Source organism: Clytia hemisphaerica, unplaced genomic scaffold (assembly GCF_902728285.1).
Source record: "Clytia hemisphaerica strain Z4C2 unplaced genomic scaffold, Clytia hemisphaerica genome assembly, whole genome shotgun sequence".
Lineage (NCBI taxonomy): Eukaryota > Metazoa > Cnidaria > Hydrozoa > Leptothecata > Clytiidae > Clytia > Clytia hemisphaerica.
The window spans coordinates 351,708-376,818 of record NW_027104525.1 but is presented as its reverse complement, the minus strand read 5'-3'; the positions used below and the strand labels follow the sequence as shown (position 1 = coordinate 376,818).

The 25,111-nt window shown below is 35.6% G+C and overlaps 3 protein-coding genes across 4 annotated transcripts in view; 2 read left to right on the top strand and 1 right to left on the bottom strand.

Moving 5' to 3' along the window:
• LOC136822001 (TBC1 domain family member 13-like) lies at nucleotides 1–20,663 on the top strand. The gene is made up of 15 exons (XM_067078219.1): nucleotides 1–73; nucleotides 6,639–6,712; nucleotides 7,134–7,174; nucleotides 7,357–7,418; nucleotides 7,626–7,704; nucleotides 8,104–8,186; nucleotides 8,391–8,455; nucleotides 8,870–8,964; nucleotides 9,411–9,539; nucleotides 10,028–10,094; nucleotides 11,228–11,391; nucleotides 11,677–11,755; nucleotides 12,159–12,240; nucleotides 18,622–18,679; nucleotides 19,033–20,663. The coding sequence occupies exons 1-15, from the start codon at nucleotides 54–56 to the stop codon at nucleotides 19,240–19,242; spliced, it is 1,308 nt and encodes a 435-aa protein (XP_066934320.1). The 5' UTR covers nucleotides 1–53; the 3' UTR covers nucleotides 19,243–20,663.
• Nucleotides 1–25,111, bottom strand: part of LOC136822004 (leucine-rich repeat-containing protein 23-like) — a 156,793-nt gene that overhangs the window by 29,678 nt on the left and 102,004 nt on the right. The window contains exon 1 of one of the 2 annotated variants that reach the window (XM_067078223.1): nucleotides 2,015–2,029. The exons of the other annotated variant lie outside the window; for it this stretch is intronic. The gene's annotated coding sequence lies outside the window, so the exon portion shown is untranslated. Of the gene's footprint in view, nucleotides 1–2,014; nucleotides 2,030–25,111 lie in introns of those variants that run through there. 2 annotated transcript variants of the gene reach the window in all.
• Nucleotides 21,075–24,755, top strand: LOC136821987 (four and a half LIM domains protein 2-like). Its single transcript, XM_067078205.1, has 5 exons — nucleotides 21,075–21,266; nucleotides 21,511–21,619; nucleotides 21,940–22,007; nucleotides 23,516–23,624; nucleotides 24,432–24,755. Exons 1-5 carry the CDS (start codon nucleotides 21,231–21,233, stop codon nucleotides 24,671–24,673), a joined length of 564 nt encoding a protein of 187 aa, XP_066934306.1. The 5' UTR covers nucleotides 21,075–21,230; the 3' UTR covers nucleotides 24,674–24,755.

Here is a 25,111-nt window from a genome sequence, read left to right as displayed (position 1 = left end):
TGGGTCCTGGTTATATCAGTTTCACTTGTTTTGATTTTTCCAGGTTGAAGAAGATGGCGGTCTACAAGCAAAGGTCAATTTCCAATTTTTATTTTTTTTCCATTGGTTTATTTAATTTTTAGTTGTAACATCCGTTTACATCATTATCTAACAATGACCCAATTTCTAATTCAATTAGTTCGGGGTTAACTTGTTTTAAAGGTATTTTTTATTCACTCAAAAACCTGCAAACTTGTGAGTAGGGCCCTACTCACTAGTGATGGAGGACGACGTCGACGGACTACCGTGAGATCGGGTAAAACTTGCATTAATGGAGGCTAACATGCATAGCCCTCAAATGAATGACCTGTCTGGTCATTAAAATACAAAGTTAAACTCAAAACAAAAACGGTAGAGTAGAGCTGTGAGCGGAGTAGTTCATTTGTTTTGAAATTTTGCTGCTTTGGATTGGTGGTGTTCTCAGTCATTTGATTTGAGGGCTTATGCAAGTTTCCCTCCACTGATGCAAGTTACCCAACTTCATGGTACTAGAGCTAGAGTCCCCTGCCCAGTTGGCGACCGGTTTAGTTGGCGACCGAACGTCTTTGAGCCCAGAGTCATACAATAACAAACCTCTGGAGAATTTCTTTTGGTAGTTATCTCACGTGCGTTTGGTTTGGGAACGCGAAACACGAACGCGAACTACCCATGTCTAAACTTTTCAATATATCTCCAGAACTAACAGATCTTTTGAAATTCTGTAAAAAGGTCCAAGTTCCTGAATAGTTTTACTATGTTCTGTGAAAAAATTATAACCATCAGTCAAATACTCGTTCATCTATTTAAGATTGAAGACAAAAATTTGCAAAGAAAAATAAACCTGGAGCACAAAAAATGCTTTTTTAAACACTTTTTTCCACCGAATCAAAAAACAAATAACTTTTATATATAGACTACCTTCCCCAAACATTGAAGAAGCCTCTACTAATTTAAAAAGTAAATGAGATAAGATAAGATAAAACCTTAAAATCAACCAGAATTTACAACCTTTCGTCCAAAGCAAAAGACGTGCTTTTCTTGCCGCCATCATGTCTTAGAATGAGAATTTTTTTCGGTTCCAGTTCCCACAGTCTTTTTTTCATCCAATCAGATCGCGCCATTCACTTTGGCTTTCTCTAATCCAATAAGACTGCGGGATTTGAGTCATGTGACATCTCTATTGAAAAACCCGCTCTGAATAAAATAGAAATACAGGGGGTCACACTATTGGCTACAGGAACTGAAAGCAAGCAATTAAGGCCAATATTTTTGGTTTTTCTGAAGGACAAAAGGTATAGGAAGCTTTACTGAAGGAGGGATAAGGCTGGGACTATCTATTTAAAAGATATGAACAAAAAAGGCACTTTTTTGGGTGATTATTAAGATTTTACTTAGAAACTTTAATTCTCTTACCCCCGTCTTGGGCCCCCCTGATATGAGCAATGGAACCATGTTGGCCACCCCTATACTCTAGGGGCTGAGTTAGGTCCCGTATGCGCATCGGCGTATAGTCATTTTTTCTTTTGATCATGAAAGTATAGTCCTTGAAGAGTCAGAAAACGTGTGTGGCGTTATTTGGATCAGGCACAAATTTCCATAGGCGGATTTTAGATTTTCAACCCTTTTTAGCCCTCTTGCTTGAAAAAAATTCTTTTGAATTTAAACATAGACATATACCAATCGATCACAAATTTTATGCTGATTAAGAAAAAGGTCAGAATCATGGTCTGAAAATTTCATTATCTGGAGATGATATATGAAGCACTTTCGATTTCGATTCTTTGAAATGACTACTTTTGGTTCCAAATTTGCGTGGCTGTAACATTTGATTGGCTTACTTATGTTGGGATATTAGGTACATATATATTTGTTTATTCATTTATTCAGAGCTTATGTTGTAACTATCTTTTGTTATCGTTTAGATACAAAACAACATTCTTAAAGATAAAAACTAATTAAGAATCAACATAACTTGTTCATGTTGTTTTGTATCTTATTCACTAATTCTTAATGGAGTGAATCTTTTTATCTGTCTTTGCCGGGTTTGTGTTCGATTGCAAAACGCCACAGTAAAGTCTTCTCTTTCAGACTTTGAAGTCGAGGATTTGTTATTTCATTGAGTGAACGGTCGCCGAAGATGGCAATCAAAGGCTTGTGGTCGGTGATGACGAGGAGGTTGTCACAACCTTGGGTGAAGTAGCGTGTCTGTTTCAAGGAGTAGGCAATATCGAGTGCCTCTCCTTCAACTGGAGCGTAACGTGACTCTTCTGGTTTAAGGAACCTGGACCCTGCGAGCGTGATTTTCCAGCCGTCTTGACAGCATCCTGGGGATTGACTCGGACAGGAGCAGTGCTTATTTTGTGACAAGAAAAAGCCGATGCCAACTTTCGACCAATCATGTGGACAATCAATGTTGACAACCCGTTTTCAGATGCAACATCTCGCCATCCTGTTGATTCACCAGACGAGGATGACTCATCGTGGATTACCGCTCTTGCTGTCCACGACAATGAAGAACCTGACGAAAACTTGGAAGCTGATCTCATCGACATTGCAGCAAAGGACGTTTTGATTTCTGGTTTGGCTGAGGACGAGGTTAAGCGAGAGGTTTTGGGATGGCCCGGGCTTGATAACAGCTCTAATGAGGAAACTGTATCATTTATCGAGGCTAAGGAAATGGCTAGAGATGCGCTTAATAGACATTCTCGAATAGTGCCATCATTAATCTGTCCCCTCTCAACCCCCATTGTCTGCGCGAAATTTCAACGACTAGAAGCTTCTTCCCTCAAAAAACGTTGTTTAATTATACAACTTTTTTTAGGTTTTTGAGAATCCATCCTACTTTTTTGACTAAATGATATTTCATAGTAACATTAAACATGGAAACATATTGATAAATGAGCATTTCCAAAAACGCAATAAGTAGAAAGAAAAATAAATGCAATCCCGCACGGGTCAGACATACAGAAATCTGTATGTCTCTCCTTACGATTTTAGGTGAAGAAAAAAAGGTGTTGGAAGTAGCTTCTAGTCGGTTATTTTCCTTTTCTCTCACGTGCGCTGAATATTTAATTAGTGTTTATATTATTTGATTGACAGTTTTATTATAAGGTTATAAGTAATAACCGACTAGTTTACTAGTCTAGGAAAACTGTCACAGACGCTTGGAACGGATTCCATTCTGTTCCCCTCCGACCTGAAGACAAATATTTTACCACGTTTATAACTCCTTGGGGTAGCTATAGATACGAGGTTGCCCCACAAGGTTTTCTTGCTAGTGGTGACGGGTACGCAAGGCGATACGACAAATTGATCGCTGACATTCAACAAAAGTCGAAATGTGTTGACGACGTTATCATGTGGGACAGTGAATTAGAGGAACACTGGTGGCGAATTATTGACTTTTTAATTCTTGTGGGTCAAGGTGGCATCGTCCTCAATAGCAACAAATTTCAATTTTGCCAGAAGGAAGCTACATTTGCAGGCTTTCGTATCACTGAGGACAAGATCAAACCTGTTGAAAAATTCATCAACGCAATCAAAGAATTTCCCGTGCCCAGCAATATTACTGATATCCGGTCGTGGTTTGGGCTCATTAATCAAGTCGGACATTACAATCGTCTCTGTGAGGTTATGGCACCATTCAAACCGTTGCTTAGCCCAAAGCAGAAATTCGTTTGGACAGAAGAACTTGACCAAGCCTTTCGTTGATCCAAACAAATCATCATCGATGCCATCATCAAGGGGGTCACCATCTTCGATCTCCATTGCCGAACCTCTGCCCTGATTGCTCCATTCACAGCTGTCAACGCAGAGCCACCTGCGGCTGTTAACGAAGAGCCACCTGCGGCTATCATCGCAACAAAGAGCAATCAGTTGTTCGTGAGACTGTCTCTCCACGACGCTCATCATGCATACATCAACCAAGAAAGATGTACGAGCCTGAAACTGGTCGATACGTTGTTCCACGATGAAAGTGATGAAATAAACTGTATAATTGTCACGTTGATGTGACATTGACTTTCTTGATGTTTATTGATGCTTGACGTTTTATTACGTCTGATTGAACTATACGAGGGACTTTTGATACTCTCAGTGCTTTTAGAGCATGGCATTAGTTTATTTGCTGTATATGAACTGTTACAGGGCACTGACTTGTCCTTGATACATTATGAGAGTTTCATTCTCTCTGTGCTCTTATAGCACCTGTTGATTGTATTGATTTTTTGTTCGTTTTTTGTTCGTTCGTTCCCAGCAGGACCTGCTGTGGTCTGGGGGGAGATGTTGGGATATTAGGTATATTCATTTATTCATTTATTCAGAGCTTATGTTGTAACTATCTTTTATTATCGTTTAGATACAAAACAACATTCTTAAAGATAAAAACTAATTTTAAAGAATCAACATAACTTGTTCAACTTAATTTACTTGAAATTTTCGGAGGGTCTTCCCTACCGTTCAAATAATAAAATTCAGGAAAAGTTTTTTTTCTACATGAATTTCGAAATCCATAATGGCGGATTCGAAATTTTCTCATGGGCTCTTAAGCTCTGCTAGGCTAAGAAAAATATTTTTGAGCTTAAAACCCTGCATATTATATACCAATCGATCAGAAATTTTATGCTGATTAAGAAAAAGGTCAGAGCCATGGTCTGAAAATTTCGTTATCAAGAGATACAAAGTACTTAAGTTTTCTAACTTTTTTCAAGCAAGAGGGCTAAAAAGGGTTGAAAATCTAAAATTTGCATTATGGAAATTTGTGCCTGATCCTGCCTGATCCAAATAACGCCACACACGTTTTCTGACTCTTCAAGGACTATACTTTCATGATCAAAAGAAAAAATGACTATACACCAATGTGCATACGAGACCTAACTCAGCCTCTAGAGTACTACTGAAAATTTCAGATCAAAACAAACAAGGAATTAATTCCTGTAACTCCAAGAAAATTGGAAAAAGCTGGTTTTGGACTGTTTCTGATCCTAAAGTGCTATTTTTTGGTAAAAGCTATGCAGTTTATGTTTGGATTTCTAGAAAGCTTAACCATTCATTGTCAATATATTTTTTATTTGAAAGCTTCGTAAGCAAAAACGCTTCAATTGCCACTCCAAAAAATACTTGTCCAAAACGATGAGTATGTTAGAAAGCATTTCTATAAAAATCAGCTCAATACAGTTTCCTTCGTCTGAAATATTGATAAAAAAGTTGATGCAGTCTGCAGTCAGTTTCAAAATTAGACGTCCAGTCTAATTAGCGATTGGTCGCTTCCTAAGTTTTTTATTCTAAGAAGATCGCCTCAAATAAAAAATCAAAACAAACACAAAGGGCATGTTAAAAGTTTTCTAATCGTTGGTCGAACAGGATTTAAAAAAAAAGTAAAAAGTATATAAGTGAAAAATTTGAATCAAAGAATTTCGGTCGCCAACTGGGCAGGGGACTCTAGTAGGGAGGTCCAAACTCGCTTCCGTGCTGCGGCAGTAGCTAACAATAACAGGATTTTTGAAAAAAAATCTTGAAACTCACATAACTCCAGGAAAGAAACGTTGTTTAGCAAAACTGTACCAAAATTCAAATTAAACATCAAAAATTGAAAGATTCAAAAACAAAATCAAAGCCTGAGAATAATGAAAAGGCAGGACAAAGAAATAAACCATTTGAAATCACAAGATGTCAATGTTATGGTTAACAAAATGAAAAAAACTATCAACACCAGAATAACCACGCTTGAAAAGAAGGTTGTAAGCATTATTTTTATGGAAAAGAAAGAAGAGGAAAGACAACAGATGAGCTATGCTTAAGTTACATCCAAACACATTTAGAAAAACATTGGAGATGCGATTCGAAAAGAAAAGCAGGAGAAGCAGCTGATTCAATCAACAGCACATAACCTGATTTTTCATGGGATTGATGAATCGACAGATGATAATCTGTAAGAAGAAAAGATTTTATCCATGACAAAATTATTGGTTGGCGGCTCCATCTGAGGAATATAAAGATTACCGAGACGCAGCAGATTGGGAAATTTACAAAAGAAAGCCGACCAATCAAAGTCACTTTTACGAACGAAGAAGACAAGAACACAGTGTTGCAAGCAAAAACGAAAGAAAAAGGCTTTCCTTACCGAGTAAAAGAGGATTTGACCAAAAATGAAAGACAAATAATTAAAGAATGGTGTAAGAAAGCCGAAACAATGAATGCTAAAATCAAGGGTGGCAACACAAAATGGAAAGTCAGAAGGAGCTCACGAAAAAAAACTCAATTTCAAAAAGATTATTATAAAAAGTATAGGTTTATAGAGGCCCATGTGTCTCCACGGTGGCCTGCAAACCTGCAAAGCTTTATTATTATTTATTATTGAACCTGAATGATATATTATTCCCAATTTTCCCAGGTCTATGGACCATTTTCAATGTTTCAATTCAAACAATTAATTGAAATGCTGGACTGAGTTTGGCCCAGTGTAAAGCTTTCTTTGTGACGTTCAATGCCATCAAGTTTCATGGCATGGTAAATTGCAAAAGGTTAAGATTAGGATGGCTGTAATTTTTGGCTCAATATTCAGTGCAATTCGATTATTGTTATTGATTGTTATTGATTGTTATTGATTTTATCTCTTATAGACTTGACCAATTTGAAGAATGTCTAAAGCAATCAAAAATTGACTTGAAACAATTTCAAACTTTATGTTTTGCTGGTATGTGTTTATTCATTTGAAAGAATATATGCGATGAATCGCAATTACTTAATTGATAACTAAACTTTAGATGAATATAAGGATAAAAATGAAAGATAAATTTGATGAAATTGTGAAAACAGAAAAAAGTCTAGAGGTGTTGAATTTTTGGTCAAATAATCAAAGAAACTAAATTCTGAATTCTTTAAAGTTGGACTTGAGGCTCTAGATTTAGTTTAGAGTTTGGCTGATAAGGGAGCCTTTTGTATGAGGCTCTTTTTAATAACCTGTCAATGGGTATTTTCTATGATTTGTTATCCACCTATAGCTACTTTTATACTCATTCAACAAATGTATGAACCAGCCACCTAAATTATTCTGACCTTTTAATTTCTTATCCATTATAGCTAAAAATTATGATTATATTTTTTTCTTTTTGCAGGAATTCCAGATAAACCATCTTTACGTTCTTTGGCATGGAAGGTATTCACACTTTTTCCGAAATAAATGATGATAAATTCTTAGTTTCATTTAATTCTATTGGTTATTGGTCTTGATTTCAGAAACAATGATATTGCTTTCAACAGAGTAATCAAGTGGAATCTGATAAATGGACAAACTAGCCCTAATTACAGCTGTCTAACTATTTGTAATCTTGATTTTAGATTTTACTTTATTATTTGCCAAGAAACCATGATGATTGGGATGATGTGTTGAGGAAACAAAGGTATATGGTTTTAGATAAAACACTGCATCATAATTTAAGAATATTTTTCTATCAATAATTTTGTTATATTTGAACAAGTTTTTCCAATATTTCCTGATGATGAAGCTAATGTTTAAAAGTTTAGAAAATATAGCGTTATTATTGTGCTATCCGCTCTCTAATACCAAGCCTTTTGCTTATGTTCTCTGTGCTCTTTTTTTCGTTCAGGGCGATATATAAGAATTATGTTGAAGAAATTGTGGCTCATCCGGCAGATTGTAAAGAAGCAAAAGAGCACGTGGACCATGTAATCAAAACGTTTTCATTCAAAATTTGCTCTAATTAAAATTTCAGCAAGTTATCTTTTTCAAGGAAGGAGCTCAATTATAATTTTGATAGTAAAACAGCATTGAAAAATAATTCAAGCAAAAAACACTTTGAGAAAAAAGATAACAGACAAAATTTTTTTTAAATGGCTTTATGGGTGATTTTGGGTTAATAGCACTGGACCTCGTTTCATGAAAAACATATCAAATATTTGTTTCAATTCGTTCTTGTGATTCCAAAATGTTTACAATGAACCTTGGATCCCTTCAAAACATGTTACGAATAATAGTACAAATATTTTAAGCTGAGATACTCATGGTAGCCTAACACCCCCTTTTTTAGAACCCTAATCAACATTCTATTCACATTATGTTTTCAGCCATTGAACATGAATCCGGATAGTCAGTGGATAACATACTTCAAAGATAATGAGGTTCTCTTACAAATTGACAGAGATGTCAGGTTTGTTTGAATTTTCTTTTTCAAATCTTTGTTTTGTCTTTAAACGTTTCTAACAGTTTTTGTACATTTGAATGCACACAAAACCTGTTTAAATTGAACTCGAGATGCTATCATCACAATTGGATGCTTACTACCTAATGAATTTTAGCAATAAAGATAACAGTATACCTATGCTTACTTCATTACAGATGTATTATTTTTTAGACGACTGTGTCCAGATATTTCATTCTTTCAACATCCCACAAAATATCCAATCCAAACCATAATAGGTATGATTTCTAATTGTTTATATAAAGTTAGTTTTTGATGCTTTAATTCACATGTAATGGTTTGGACACATTCTTATTTTTGCCACTGCATTTAGAGTGTTTACCATTCAGCTCAGACCTCCTGCAAAACGCCACTGAAAATCCTGAAATTTTGAATACAGTGTGGCTTGAGTTTTCACTGATTACAAACAAAGCAATTAGTGATGCTAAAAGAAAGTGACTGTTAGCTTGAAGTTCAAATGTGAATCCAGTCTCTTGATGTTCATATGTTAGAGGTGTATCGAACTCAGGGGGCTTTTGGGACTGATAGTTTAATGGAATAGATTTTTCCTTTGGGGGAGTTTCAAATGTATAATAATGCCTTTTTTGACTTGGTCAGCAATTTATTTTCTTTTTTTTCTTTTTCCATTTCAGACGTTTCTTCATCCTATCAGACGTTAACAAAGCGAGTGGAAACTTGTGTTTTGGATAATTCTGTCATCGGAACCAGTAAAGGTGGACTATCTAATGTAAGATGTCAGGCCTTTTAATAGTTTTTTGCTTCATATCATTCTTGTCGCTACAATGTTTTTGTCAGTCAAAGATGTCCCTACAATTAATAGAGAAAATTGATAAAGTAACTCTTAGTGAAAAATGGCTTTATAGAAATGTATTACTACGTTGTCAGCATAATTAGGTACAGTGGTATGATGGTCATTTACCTTGGTTGCGGCACAGGCGACTGAGGTTCGATTCCTACTTGCAGTGGTTCACTTGGCAAATGAATGAACTTCGCCCGGGTCAACTCATGCCATGTGAGGGGAATTGGGTAGTCACTCCAAGGTGCTGACGGGGTGCTCAACGGAAGGCGGAAAGCGTCTTATAGTTGCGAAAATGGGGCTCAAAGCCTCCTGCGACTTGGCCAAATAGAAATAGAAATATTCCTTCTATAAAACACAATTTTTTCTACATCCAGATAACGATAAAGAAATACAGTAATGAAGAGTATGTGGTTTTACCACAAGGTCAAGAAGCACATTGGCAAGTGGTGGAACGGATATTATTCATCTACGCCAAGCTCAATCCTGGTATCAGTTATGTACAGGTGTGTTCAAAATCACTGATTTCACTGATGTAATATTTGTTGTATTATGTTGTGTTTTGTAGATTTTGTCTCTATCGCTAAACTTTGAATTTTGAAGTTGATTACGACGACTTTTAAGATTATGTTATATTGCTATGACTGTAATTTTCAACCATTTTTTTAATCATGGAATGATAATCCTTGGTTCTGTAAGAAGCTCTGGATGTTTCTCATTTCGAGATTAGCTTTGACGTCTCCAATCTATTAATCGTTTCCGTAACTGAGAAGTTCCATTAAGCTAATCCTATGACCCGGGGGTAGAATTCTTGTAGCAAGTCTGTAGTCTTGCAGCAAGTCTGGATAGAGGGGTTCTGGTGATGAGGTACACAGTATGGCACCGCCAGGAATCGAACCAACAGGGCTGCTCGCTTGGCGACACAAATATTAGACCACTGCGCTAACCTATGGTTTGTATATTTTCAAATTGCATTCATTTTCTTTTGTTTTAGGGTATGAACGAAATAATTGGTCCAATATATTATACATTTGCATCTGACGCTGATGAAAAGTGGAAAGGTATTTTATTTCATATTTAGTTGTTAAAACACACATAATAAGCACTGCCAATATTTAATTAATGATACGAGTTTCTGTTTTAGAAACCGTAGAAACTTTCGCGAGCAGAAACTTTCGCGATTTTCGCGAATTTTGGCCCTTTTCGCGAAAGTAAATGTCTTTAAAAATTCTAGGAAGGGCCATTCGCGAAAGTTTATGCTCGCGAAAGTTCTTGACAAAATATAAAATCTGTGAAACTTCAAACTTTGAATAATATGTAACTTTTATAGCACTTTTTAGCTTGCTAAAAGACTAATAAGTCAAAGGACAAATGTTTCAAGCCAACCCAAGAAGTATTTGTGTCTCTAAGCCATTTTTTCATGTGGAAATTCTCAATTTTACGTCTTGATTCGCGAAAGTTTATACTCGCGAAAAATATTTTTCCGTTAAATTCGCGAAAGTAAATGTCGTGAATTTCGCGATTTTTCGTCCTCGCGAAAGTTTCTGCTCGCGAAAGTTTGTACGCCTAAAGTATTCAGTTCTTGTATTATTCTTGACGGTTGCATCGATGGATAAAGTTTAATGACAATGAATAAAATTACTTCGGTTTTCAATAAATTCGTACTTGTTCGGTGTGATTGCTTTCAATACAATAATACTGGAATGGGTCCGTCGCAAAATTAAACCAGGGTGAACTCAAAGCCGCACTTCCCTATCTTCTAGTTTAACAAAGCCTCAAATCACAAGGCTAAAATAAAGATAAAGGCAATATATTGTTACTGGTTCGTTTAAGATTTTTTTGCATTTCAGTCGCAATTAACCATCAGACTAAGACCATGTTCACATGTTACTGTTCCGTTTCACTCCGGTATGATTTTCGTTACGGTTCGAGTGTGTTCATATTGGTTTTGGAACTTTTCGAAGCAAGAAGACGGAGCAGTTCCGTTCCGATGAAAAAAGTGGACCGAAACGGTCTCGATCTGTTTTGCTTTGTAACATCTTCTTTTTTGACGTTTCGAATTTTGACGTTCACACTTGTTTCGAAACGGAACAAAACCGTAACGTCTGAACATGGTCTAAATCAAACTGGCTTATAATTCTACGTTAATTCCTCACATATTGAACCTGACTAATCATTTATTTTCTCTTTGTAGCACACGCAGAGGCGGATGCTTTCTTCTGTTTCACAGCCATCATGGCGGAAATTCGTGATAACTTCATCAAAACATTGGATGATTCTGAGCTTGGCATTGGTCAAGACATGAACAAACTGTATTGTTTACTGCAAGTCAAAGATGAAGAAGTTTACGACGACCTGGTACGACAGATATCATTTTCCTTTAGACACTAGATAGGCTAACTGCTCACTTTTGAAGTTATATTCCGCCATGTTGTTTTCTGTTGTTTTGATACGCTTCCTTTATTATATGGAAAGCCCGATCCAGTGACGTAGTTAGAGATCAGTGCTTGCTACGAATTTCAAGATGAAATTTGCCTGCTCCTTTATAGCTTTAGAGTGGGCGGCCGCCAAACTGCCATCGGACTATCAGATAAGTAGCTTTTCCCGGATATATCGTTAGGCATATCGATTTTTTTATTTCAGAGCAAGAAAGGAATGAAGCCACAATTTTTCGCCTTCAGATGGATCACTCTTCTTCTCTCACAAGAATTCTACTTACCAGGTATTTATTGTAAAAACAACGTCCTTCCAACATCCACCCGACCTCCTTAACATTTTAATGAACGTTAGGACAATAATGTTGTGATTTCTATTGAGTTTTGTCTTTTTTAAGTTACGTAACTTCCACCATTACTGAAAAACGTTCTAAATCTGTAATCGATTACAAACGCGAATCGAACGTTTACTTCTATAATGATGGTGGCACGTAACTCAACAAACCATGAAAAATATTTACACGTTTTCTCATAAGAACAAGCTATATAAGAACATAAGGCTTTATGGACTCTATAACACCCAATTTCTCAGATGTTTGCACAAAACCAATCCCAAAATGGCATAAAACTCAAAAAGAACAAAGGAATAATCTTGGATGATCTTTTTTTTTTTAATTTCTTTATATTTAGATGTCATCCGGTTATGGGATTCATTATTCGCTGATCAAAAACGATTTGATTTCCTTCTCTATGTTTGTCTGGCTATGCTAGTGTAAGTTGTGCGCGTTGTTTTTTTTGAAAAAGTTGAAATTTTCATAATTTTTTTTTGAAACTCAAACTGTAAAGTGCCATAAAACCTTGTAGCTTTTGATTTTGAAGATGGTTTTGGTACCATTGGAAAGGTATCGTCACACTTTTTTCTAAAAGCATTCGGTTTATGCCCCGTTAAATCAGGTGGTCAGGAGCTATGGCCTCAACTCTGAGAGTCAGTATTTTGGCTTGTTTTTGACGCATATACGCGTCCCTTGTGGATTGGATGACACGACCCGGAAGTGACCTGAAAAAATAGATATGTCCAGTTTTCAGTTCTACTCCATTTAGACAGTAAAATATTTTAAGGTTTTTCTGTTTCACAAAGCAGGATATTGTGAATCCTTTTATGTTGTAACATCCTGCTCATAAACTCAACTTTGAGATTTTCAAAATAAGTTACGCAACAAATAATGACAAATCAATTTAACTGTACAAAAAAATCAAATGTTTAAAAATGGCGTCCTATTAAATGTGAGATATCTCAACAAAATTCTTAACAGGCTGACGATGAATTTTTGATACCCATTTGAGCATATTTAGTCATTTTCTGCATTATGACTGATCTTGCATGTCCAATAGTATTGATTTCCGGTCGAAAAATAGCTACGTAAATTCTCCGAAAGTAGCAGAAAGCGAGCAAAATATTCAAGTTCAAAGCCATAGCAATCCAATAGAAAACCTCTCGTTGAAGAATATCTTTCTGGAATAAAACGATGGGATACAAGATGACGAAGATGACGATGGAGATGAAATTTCCGTATACAATAGACATTGTTTCTTTGAAAGCTCCGGGTAGGCGCCTACCCCGGAACGCTTGTACAAAGCAAGCAATCAAAAGACAGATACTGAAACTGAGCAAGATGTTGAGGTTTTGTGAGATATCACAATACGGTAATTTCTGGAATACTTCTTTACGAATTAATGTCTTGATTCTCATAGGATTCATATGAAGTACTATAACCAAAAGCAAATTATTCACCAGAACAAACAAAAGCATGAGAAACGCGTCTCCAACTTTCGATTTCAAAATTTCTGCTCTCGTCATTTTAATTTTGGCATGAAAGGCTTTTAATACTTGTTGTACTCTCAGTAATATAATTCCAACGCATAAAGTGTATAGTGTTGTCACAGATAACATTCGACAATAACATTTCAGTTTAGAAGGAACCCCGTAATGGCTCACAGCCAAAGTAGCAAAGGCTGCATCGATAATTAGTAGATGAATGAAAGTTAAACTTAAATCCGCAGCTTTCATCATAGGAGTGTCTCTATATTTTACAAAAGTCACAAAAATGATAATGGAGGAAAAAACTCCAAAACAAGTCAAGGAAATAGCAAGTTTGACAAACGGTTGTTTTAGAGATATTGTCTCCAAGATGTAAGGGTCGTAGCAAGCATTTCTTTCATTATTAGCGATATAAAACTTTGGACAAAGCATGCAGGAGAAATTACCAATTCTAACTTTGAAACGATCCTTTGTGCAAGGTAGGCAAGACCAACGATAGATCTCATTAAAAACTGTTGTAGGATTATCAACCAACTTGGCGTACACATATCCTGTACCGAGTTGGCAATTAACCGGTGGACAAGCATTCGGTTTTTTATATGGCGTCATAAACTCTTCAATCTGTCGTTCGGTCTTCCTACCAAAAGCAGTGGCCAATAAATATTTGAGAATATCTTTACCAGGGTTAGCGTTTTTTTCAAAAGCACTTTTCTTCCCCACGTAAACTTCAAAAGTACGTTGCTGTAAAATTATTTTCATTCTGAACTTCATCTTTTTGATGCTATTAGGACTGTTAGCTGCATCTTGTTGATATCGATATATCAAATAGTTTAATCCTTCTATAAGTTTCATAGTGTAATCTAAGGGGTATATTTTTTTCATCTCTGAAGGTAGATTTGTTTGAAACAAAACTGCTTCTTCGTTTGTCTGCATTGAGTTCGTGAAAGGAGATTTATAAGCATCTCGAAATGATATAATGGTCCCCCATTGAGAATTCAATTTAGAATCATAGTTTTCATTGATGAACCAGGTCTTATTGGAGTATCCATATTCCTGGATGAATCTAACTTGTTGATTCTCCAGGCCTAGAAGAACAATTAAACCATCTTGCTGATCCATTTGAAGTTTACGGATCGCATCTACGAAACTGTTTTCGATATTGACTTTTTCAATGTTAATGCATACACGAAGCCGCACTAAGACCTTTAGATAACGTTCAAAGTAGAACGCGTTCGATGAGAGGTTTTCATCTTCTAAGAAAACCATGTTAACATACTTCCAATTCATCGTTTGTAGGATAGTTTTGAAATATGATTCAAATTTCTCGATAGTTTCGTATGAAAGAGAGGGTAATATGTTTTGGTTTTGCCGGAAAGGTACTTCTTCACGTAAATTTATCACGAAAATGTCAGTCTGAGAGAGAAATCCAGCCACGAAATTAAATAATTCTACCTTCAAATCGACGAAAAGGTACAATATTTTTGATTGAAACTTCCAACCTGCGATTTGACGTCCCGCTCGGATGGATGGATCTTCAGTGACCACGAATGAGTCATTCAGTATTAATTGCACCAACACTGAAGATAAAAAATTCCTGCTCCCACATACATCAAAATATTGATACATAATATCTTTCTTCAGCGAATCATTTCCTCTACTATCGTTAGCATAATCCTTGAAAAACAAATCACGAATAGCATTCTTACGGAACCGAACTTTCAAAGTGTCATTTGAAATCTCGTCCATCGTGACGTCATCACAAGAAGATCCGATACTAATCACGTGATATGGTTCACCAATGGGAGAGCCCAAATATTTCGGTCCGCTGGTTGGCGGTGGGGGAGTTGTCATCCGACATGGTGAAAAAACTCCACACGGTATTATACCATAGCATTGATAACAAATAACATTGAAAATGATTATTCTGATCAGCATAATGTCAAAGATTACTGTATTCCTCCAATAAAGTGTTCAAAAACCTTTTCTTCACGTAGAATTTGTAACATTCAACTCTTTTTAGCGGATTAATTTCCCAATTATTTCAACCATAAAACTGTCTTCATAAATATAAACAGCTGGTTGTACTGGTCCCCTTTAATTTTCCCCTGTTTTTCAATAAATACAGTGATGTTACATCTTAATATTAAAAATGGAAAGAATTAGTTAGCTGATAGTTTCATATTACAAAATTAGAATAGAATATTTCGTTATTTATCAGCTCTCGTCTACTTGGTGATAAGAATGAAATGTTCTCATGACAAATGTATGATTATTTTAGCACGTATTAATTATTCATAATACAATAGATTTTTTCGGCTCATGATAATCTAGAAAAATAAATTAGATATAGACTAGGTCACAGTGTGGATCTAAACCACACTGAAACGACCGCCTTCCATCACGCATCACGCTCGCGAAAGAGCGCGCGCACATTATTAACGCCTACATGTCATCTTCAGTACATTTTAGATTATTTATTGAAAGTAGATTACAATATAGTCATTTTTCATGTCTCGATTATTCAATTCCGAATGAAAGACATTCAGGGAAAAAAAAGAGAAACACCTGGGTAATTTTTAGACTAGAGTCTACTTTTGGCTGAACTTTGCTTTTTGATAATTTTTTATGACGCGGAGTCCAGTGAAGTAGACTAGGAGCATTTGGCGAGGTTGCCATTTTGAAAAAAAAAAACGTTTAGGATCCAAATAACAAAAAAGCTACTTGAAGTTGAAAAATATACTTACGAATGAGAAAAAAGCATTATTAACAGATTTTGAATCCCTTTTTTTCAAATAAAAACATTGCTGCATTCTTTTTTTACCTGGCAAAAACAACTAAAATCTGGCGGACTGTTTTACAGTCCGCCTAAGCAAAAGCATATTACCATATACTACCGGGCCACTTAATCGCGCCATCCAGTCTATAAAAAAAGCTTTAAGTGGACCCCGGGCTAGGTAATTTTTTAAAAAAACCGAAAGTAAATGGTAGACAAAGTAATGAGCCAAGGCAAAACGAGATTAGCTTACCACTATGAAAGAAACCGCCTCCGGCGGTCGAAAACTGGTGTTTTTTTTTCGCATGAAGCATTTATTACCATCACAAAAACTCGATCAAAATATTTTTCTTGGACGGGACTGAGAAACTGCCTCCAGTGTCTATATGAAGGTCAGTGATTGAATCGCATGTACATCCATTGCTCATTGGTTACGCTATTTGTATATAAATAAATGTACAGTATATGGCCCCCAAAACGGAGGTTTTCATTAAAATGAAGATTCTGACTTGTAGATTTATCAGAATTAAACGATTTTTGCTTATTTTGAAAGAATGATGGTTATAGTTAAAAATGAGCATGTTTTTGCTGGTTTGAGACAGATTCAAAATAACATATTTGCGTCTAAAGGAAATATTTTAACCAATTAGATAAAATTGCATATAATCACTCTAGCTCCTTGGATATGAAAAGAACTTATGAAACGGGGTATAGGACTTTCTCACCTAATGCCGTTCCGAATGCAAGCTCTGACTTTAGAGGCTGGGTAAAAGATATAGCATCTGAAGGTCAACCAGTATTTGGAGCCCTAGACCACATGACAAAACCGAAAATTCTAAATATGAGAAAAACAAAAATCTTGGAATTCTGTTCCTATCACCTGAGTTATAGTTATAACAAAAAATTAACATGTATATAAAAATTTTCGCTGAATCAGCAAAACGGCAAATTCTGTCATTTTTGGCAAATATAGGAGAAAAATATTTAAAGCTTAAATATTTTCAGTTTTCAGTTAAGCTTTTTTTCTAAAGTTTTCACAGCTTATTCCATACATGAATGCAACTATTTCAAAAAGATGTTTTCAAAAACTTGATTAAGAGTTGTTAAATCAAAATTGTCATTTTGAAAGGCTAAATTTCAGTTTGGACTTTGCAATATCGAAAATCGGAAAATTTCATAAAAATCATACTTTACATAATCGGGTCTAATTTAAGGAAAACACAAATATGTCATAGTTTTCCCCCTATTACCACGGGCTTATAATTTGATTTTAGCTACACCTCCGTTTTGGGGGCCCCAAACCTGCATTTTGACAACCAGGGGTATACTGTAAATTTTACAAATAAATTTATGCCCAAAACCTCTAATATATTTCAAAACTATGGTCAAAATTTTGTATTTATATCTTAAAGATATCTCGAGAAATCGCTAAATCAAACCTCCGTTTTTGGGGCTTTAGAAAAAAGCTACCTATCTTTAAGCGATTGAAAAATACTGTTGAAATTGAAAATTTTGAAAAAAAACTTCCAGGAAATAAAGTAGAGATGTTAAAGGTTTTCATGCAGCAAAAATTTTTGTAAAATCTCTTTTCCTCTAGATTTGAGAGAAATTTCAAATTTGATCGCCGTTTTGGGGGCCACATACTGTAAAGTCTTAAGGATTTCTGTCTAGTTTCATAAAAAATAGATCTTAGATGCCCGTAGTCAATGGCCTTGCTTTTATAGTTTTTTTCATACTACACTTTTTACTGCAATTATCGACTGTTTATTCGCATCTTTGCGGCTCTTGTTCAACTCGGAATCAATACTTTCGGACATGATGAGAGTATGTTTCACAATATGCTGACATAACAAAAAAACATCCACTTAGATATCTCATTATTTAACCATTTAAACTATTTTAAACCTATCCTAGCTAAGCTATGTTGGCTGACCTTCCAGCGTAGCTGGTTTATTATGTTATTAGAAATCCTTCAGAGCACTCAATTATTGTATCATATTTACATCTCTTATATTTGAATCAAAAATCAAACCGATTCGTTGGTCTTCTGCTCTAGCCATCTTTGTTGTTTTGAAAAATGAAACGCTGCTATCTTATTTTTTTTGAAATGTGTAATGATAAATCAGTACTTGTAGTACACTTTGAAATGAAGCAGAAAAAAACTCTCACATGAAACTACTTCGTCCTTTTAACATTCCAACCAGCCAATTTAGAATTTACACGAATAAAACTGGCCAATTATTGTTTAGCTAATGTCAATGTTTTCACAAACAAGAAACGGTTAAAGTGGCACGTTATTAGGGAGGTAATGGCTGATGCAGAATATTCGCGCAGCGAACACGAGCGTATCCCGATTTTCCGAAAAGAAACCGAAAGTAAAGTCAAATCGGAATAAAACACAACACGAGAGACGCTGGGAAAAAGAGATTTGAAGGGTCATCGGGGCTGACCAATAACAGAGAACTGTATTTTAGGGTCTAGAGTACCTGATTTTAAAGATGTGCTTTTTTATAGTATGAATGATATTTCATTCTGTAATATTTTTTTGTTGTTCTTCACAGCCTGATACGTGACCAAATATTGGAAGGTGATTTCGCCAAAACAATGAAGATTATTCAGGTAATTGTTGAAGATGATAATACCATTCCAGCAGCAAGCTCCAGAAATTATTTGATTTTTTGGGTTCACAGAATCGAGTCTCATGGCTGCAAGTTAAGATTCTGCAAAATGATTTTAAAGGTTGATTCGCGTAAGTTACATTAGATATTCTAGATTTTTTATTTGAAAATCCACCATTGACCTTGAAAAATTATCTTCACTTTTTTAACTTTGATCTTATTGATGTTGTTCCAGGGAGATGCATTAATATGCGCCATCAAGTGTAATCATATAAGTCAATTTCAGTTAGTAGCAAAACGTGACTTTTTGTAACCCCAGTCAAATGTAAATTTTCTGTTTTTCGTCCCTTTTAGAATTTCCCACATGACCAATACGATATGGCGACCATCATACGAAAAGCGGTCGAATTGAATTCGCCAACAGCGCTCGGTGTGCCTGTAGAGAAACCACCCGCTCCTGCTAGCGGCTCTGTCACAGGTAAAAGTATTTCAGCACGTGGTTTTAGTTTGAAACAAAGACTGGTGAATTTTGCACGGAATGATAATAGTAGTAACTCTTCATAGCATTCGCCTTATAATAATGTTATTATAAATTCTTTTGTCATACTTTATTCAAGACTTAAAGTCTTTTAAAGCTCGATTGCTTGCTTTTTAAAGTCTTTGTGGTTACTGACTTTTTTATACCTTGGACCAAGCTTTCTCCGCCATCTTTAATAGGAGCTTTTAGAAAAGTACTACCATATCGGTAGCACTACTCGATGTTGGTCAATTTATTATTCAATACAATTTTCTGTTTAATCTTTTCACCCCCATTGAGCAGTGGTACCATTAGGGTACAACTTTCATAAAAATCCGATCAAAGATTTTCTTTGGTTAGGGTCGAGAAACTTTTTCCGAGGTTTTTAAAGGGCAGTGTGTCTATGTGCATAAACTTGAAGGCTTTCCTCTGGAATACCAAGTCACAGTTCGATGACTATTCGGTAAAGCGAATTTTATTCATGGTACTTTCACGATGACATGCAAGCAAAAGGGCCAGGTTAATTTTTGTAATATTTTTATACGTTTTTAAAAGAGATTCTATATAATTAATGAAAGCATTTAATTAAGATACTATTATTAACCAATTAGCTGATTTATTACTGTATATATTATTAAATCAGGAATTTTTACGTTGACCGAAACTTTATGAGATTTTAAAAGTATTATCGTTTCTAGTGATCTATGTGTGAACCTCTGTGGCTTAAAATGCTTCGCGAATTTAATCTATTTTTTATGATTTGAAAATTCGAATTTATTGCAGCTTGAGTAAATTAGCTTGTTGAAAGCTCTGTTGAAAGTCTTGACTTAATAATTGTTCAATAAAGTCTATCTAGGGCCATCTACTCTATGTTGTAGAATATATAGCCTTTGAAATAGCTTTGGCGTTTCGTGGTTCTTTATAGCTTATTATAACATTGACGGCCATTAACCTTTTCCTAAAGAGAAGGGATTTCATAATTAGACTGTTTACGTGTTTTGAACAAAATGTAGATTTATATTTTATTGGTTAGAATTTTACTACATAGATCATTGATTATGAACTAGGCCTAAAGGAGGGTTTTATGCCAGCGATTTTCGAAAATTAGTGAAATCGTTGAGGTAAAAGGTACACTTCATATGAAAATTGTCGAGAATACTGTGATATTCCACCTGCAGGGCGTACAGAAGATTCCTTACCTTTAAGTATAACCCTAAAATTAGAATTCAATGAATGTTTTGGTTGGAAATCGCCTTGATAGTGTTTTTAAAATGTTTAGCTCAAAAATAAGAATTTTATGAATAACCTGAACACTTAGCTCTCCAAAGACTACATTTGACTAGATCTCGACTAGAGATGAATTGTTTTGATTAGTTGTTGATTCTTGACAGTCATTTTTATTGTAAGCAAACTTTGATAATTTGTAATATAAATTCATATTCTAAGATAAAGAAAGATAAAAGTTTTAGATTTACAAATTTTGGTTATTATTTCCGAACAAGGAATCAAGTTTAAAAACAAAGGACCAAATTATTGATTTGGAAATTTATTTTGACTCGTTAATTTTACCCAACACATTCCCTTGCCTTAGTGGTAACTGGTGTTTTTTGAAATTTTCCTATTTTCCCGACCCTTAGTGGGACTGAAATTTGATTTTCTGCTTTTTCCGACCCTTAACGGGACTTTGGTAATCCAAAACTCAGGCACCCTTAAGGGCGGCACATACCGCAACCTCCATTTGTCTAAGTACCCCCCCCCCCCCCCCCGGCTTTTCGAGGAGGAAAAAAAAAACCAATTCCACAGTTCTGCCAATTTTTGCACACAGCTTTAATGATTTTGAATTTATCTGAAACGGTTTTTAACGGTGGACATTGTTTATCTTGAGGCTTGTTAGAAAAAATAAACTAAATGAACACGAACCCACATTTTTATTGAGAAAAATGAAGCTTTTTGATTCGACTTTGGCTAATATTTTGCTCTGAATATAAAGTATAAGTTTGTCACTTTTTGGTTTGAAACTCAAAAATTTGTCAAGATGAATCGTGGAATGAATCGAAGACAAATGGAAGATGTAAGATTTCTCACAAAAGTGACAGAACTGTGAAGTAGTCTTTTTTGGTGATTTTTAGCTATTTAGCCCAACTCTGCAGCGCTGCAACATTTTAATTCACAAAGGAAAGTCAGCGAAATTCAAATCCGTGCTGCTACTACATCTGGTAGACATTCTCACTTTAAGAATCTTAAGAAATCAGAATTAAGATTCTGTCCGTTAAATTATGTTCTGTTACAGATTTCGTGTTTATTTTTAAATTCAGAAATGTTGGAAATGTTTTGGAATGATTCAAGGTGAAAAAGTCAGATACCAAGAAAAGCAATTTTGCACAAGATGCTATCAGTGCGATGGGTGCAAACTGTCTCTAAAAAGTAAGTGCACTATATCCTCTTCCATTGCATGCAAAATGACCATCTCCCGAGCGGGATTCTCCTTAGCCTTTTAATGATGGCAAGGCATGCACTTTTGGAAATTTGGGTGTTTTTTTTCTCGTCATTTTACATACAGCCCGCAAGGAATCCCACCTTGAAACAGCCGTTTTCATGTGATTGTTCTGGGTGTTAAAGGGTCATTCCCGAATGGGATAAGGGTGGCTACTAAATTTCGAATACTGTAGAGTGAACAAGAAACTGAAACTTATTTTTGGCAAAAATAGAAAATCTTTTATTCACAAATGATGTTTCACCTTTAGATAAAACTTGTCATGAAGAAGGGGGTCAATTGTATTGCAAAGATTGTTGGAATATCATACAGCAAGATGTAAGTTTGACCAACTACCACAAAACGGTCTGTCATACACCCACCCCTTCTTACAGACCTACTGAGAACCCTTCCCACTGGAAAAATTAAACTCAGTACTCTTAGGTTCCAAATAAACGGGCCCTCCGCTTGTTAATTTTTCGAAAAATTTTTAACCCCCAGGACCTTATTAGGACCCCCCCGCTTATTAATCTCTAAGAATATTTTCAGCTTTCAAAGAGAAGGCCCCTTATTTTGCTTTAAATAGGCTAATTTTAGCCTATGTTTACCTTATTTTTGGGTTTCAGAAATACAATTTCCAACCCCCCGGCAATTAGGCCCCCGTTTATTAAAATCTAGAGAATTTCCAACCCCCCCCCCCCGTTTATTCGAACCCCCCCCGTTTATTTGGAACCTAAGAGTAAGGTAAATCAATAATAAAAGAAAGTACAATTTATTTTGTCACCACTGAAGATAATCAAATAAACCGATCCTGATTGCAATATATTATTTAATTTTTCCCATCCCCACTGATTTTTCTGACCTGAAAACAATAAAATTTCAATCCCAAGCCAAAGAAAAATATGGGAATATGAATCCCCATCAAGTTTCAGTTCGTTGCCTGTGAGAAGGGGGGTGTTTTCAATGTTCATTTAACTTCCACAACGTAACATTAGATGAGCATTGCAACAATGTTGTATTCTACAATCTTTCAAGAAATATATTAAGAAATCCGGTTATTTTGACGTTTTTCGAGATTTAAAGTTCGGGCGAAAAAGCCGATTTTGGGCTCTCTCTTTAATTTAATCGAATATTTCAATTTGAGACGGGTAGGCAGACTTCCAGGCTATATTCGGAGCCTTACTGGACCATTTTTGAACTTTTGGATCCTCAGATCCTAAGGTCCTAAGTGTTAAGTCTAGCGTCAAAACTCAGAGTTAAAACACTACCCATCGAACCTACTTTAGAGCACTTACAAATCGATTGTGGTTTCAAAACTTCCTGGGGAATTTCCCATTTGTCTCAAATATTTCTTGATGGATTGTAGCTGGGAAATACCGTTAAAAATTATGTTTCAGATAATAATTTCTATGTCTTTTCATGTTAATATTATAAGTCATCAATTGAAAAAATAAAATAAAATAAAACACAAATAATCACATAAAAATAAACGCGTACCTCACCGCAAGTTTTCGAGTGAATTTATACGATGAAAGGCTATAAGTATAAGAAACACTCATTTGTAAGTAGTGGAAAGATCACGGCTTCCTCTTTAAAGTCGACCACAAAGCCACAGTGATGAATTAGGCTCTTCCAGAAAAAGTTCGTACATGGGGGGTGGAGGATATATCATTTTTGAAGCTCGACCCCCCGTACAAATGCAAAATTACCCCCCGGACAAGGCAATATTTTACCCCCCGGACAATATATCCTCCGCCCCCCCCGTACGAACATTTTCTGGAAGAGCCCATTTGATACTTTCTCCAGTGAATGTTCGGACTCTTATCCTAACAATCAATTTCTTTTAGAAATGTTACAAATGTAAAACACTGATTAAAGTAAATGGACAAAAGTACCGAGGAAAACTTTACCATGAAGAATGTTTCACTTGTAGCGCATGTAACTGCTCCCTTGTAGGTAAGAAAAAACCTTAAAAAAGGTTAAGACAGTGAAGGGGTTAGGAAAGCTTGAATGCACTAACTTTAGTAAAAACCTCAAAAATTCTTCCTTGTGAAGATAAGTATATCCCTGTGCTACAGTGGCAGACCAAAGAGTCGTTAAATGCATACGGTTTGTTTTACGTCCCTTTAAATTCCACTTCAGTGGTAACAGGAGAAAAGGACAACGGTGGTTCTTTTTTATATTCTTCTGGAGCCCGTTGTTCTTCTGGAGCCCGTTGAAAGCTTTGAGTGAGGGGGGCATACATAGTTTGATTCGCAAACCTCTATAGATATATCTCCTATATAATGGGCTTTTCCAGAAAAAAACCGTGCACCCCCTGTTGAGGAGGTCCAACCTTTTGTGACCTACCCCCTTGGAATTCCAGGCAATTTTAGGATCATACCCCTCTGGAATATAGAATTTTTTACAAATTTTCAATCATTCCGCTTATTTTTGACGGATTTTCGTCTACCCTTATGGAATTTCACGGCATTTCAAACCTTACCCCCTTGGAACGGAAATGGACCTCCTCAACAGGGGGTGCACGATTTTTTTCTGGAAAAGCCCAATATAAGAAACTTTTTTCGCTAGAGGATGAGCAGAAGCCTAGGGCATACATGGCTTTTTCATTTTCAATTTAACCGAGAAAATACTACTTGGGCGTATGACAAACAGACTATTTTTTGAAAAAAAAGTCACTGCTATGGGCAACGGATGCCAGAGACAGGGGTGTTTTGTAAGGTATCGTCAAAGCTGATATTAATTAAATTCTTCACAAACCAGGTTTAAAATTTCACGAGGACGAAGGTCGTTACTACTGCGAAGGTAAATGTTATCAAGACCTTGGTGCTTATGTTTGCAATGGTTGTGGTATGCAAATTGATGGTAATGATATCGAATACATGCTTTTCCAAGGGAAGTACTACCACAATCGATGTTTTGTTTGCGATGGCTGTAGGGCTCCATTAATTGGACAGAAATTCAAAATCTCACAAGGTCAAAGATTTTGCACTCGATGTCGATAAAGCTGCAATGATTTATATCTTATATATTAATCAGCAAGCAGTATTCTTAAACATATTCTTTATCGAAATTTGTCAAGAACATTTAAATGTAAAGTATTTAATAATTTTAAAGAAAAAGTTATATTTTGTAATGTTTCTGTAAATACAAATGAAAATCATTACCACATAATTTTTCACCCCTAAAGGTCGGTCTCCACTTTCACGCGAAATGGGCGACAGTTTTTTTCTTAACCTTTTTTGCCTGAAGAAAAAGTTTCACGTGAACAAAAAAAAAAGTTGAAGGAAGTTCTACTTTTTTCATCCGTTACGTCAATTTCAACCAATAGAATTGCTTCATTTTTCAACCGACCAATGACCTTACAAAAACGTCAAAATATTTTCGCTCATGTCACGCGAAAGTGGAGACCGGCCTTAAGACGCTAGCTACAATTTACTGGC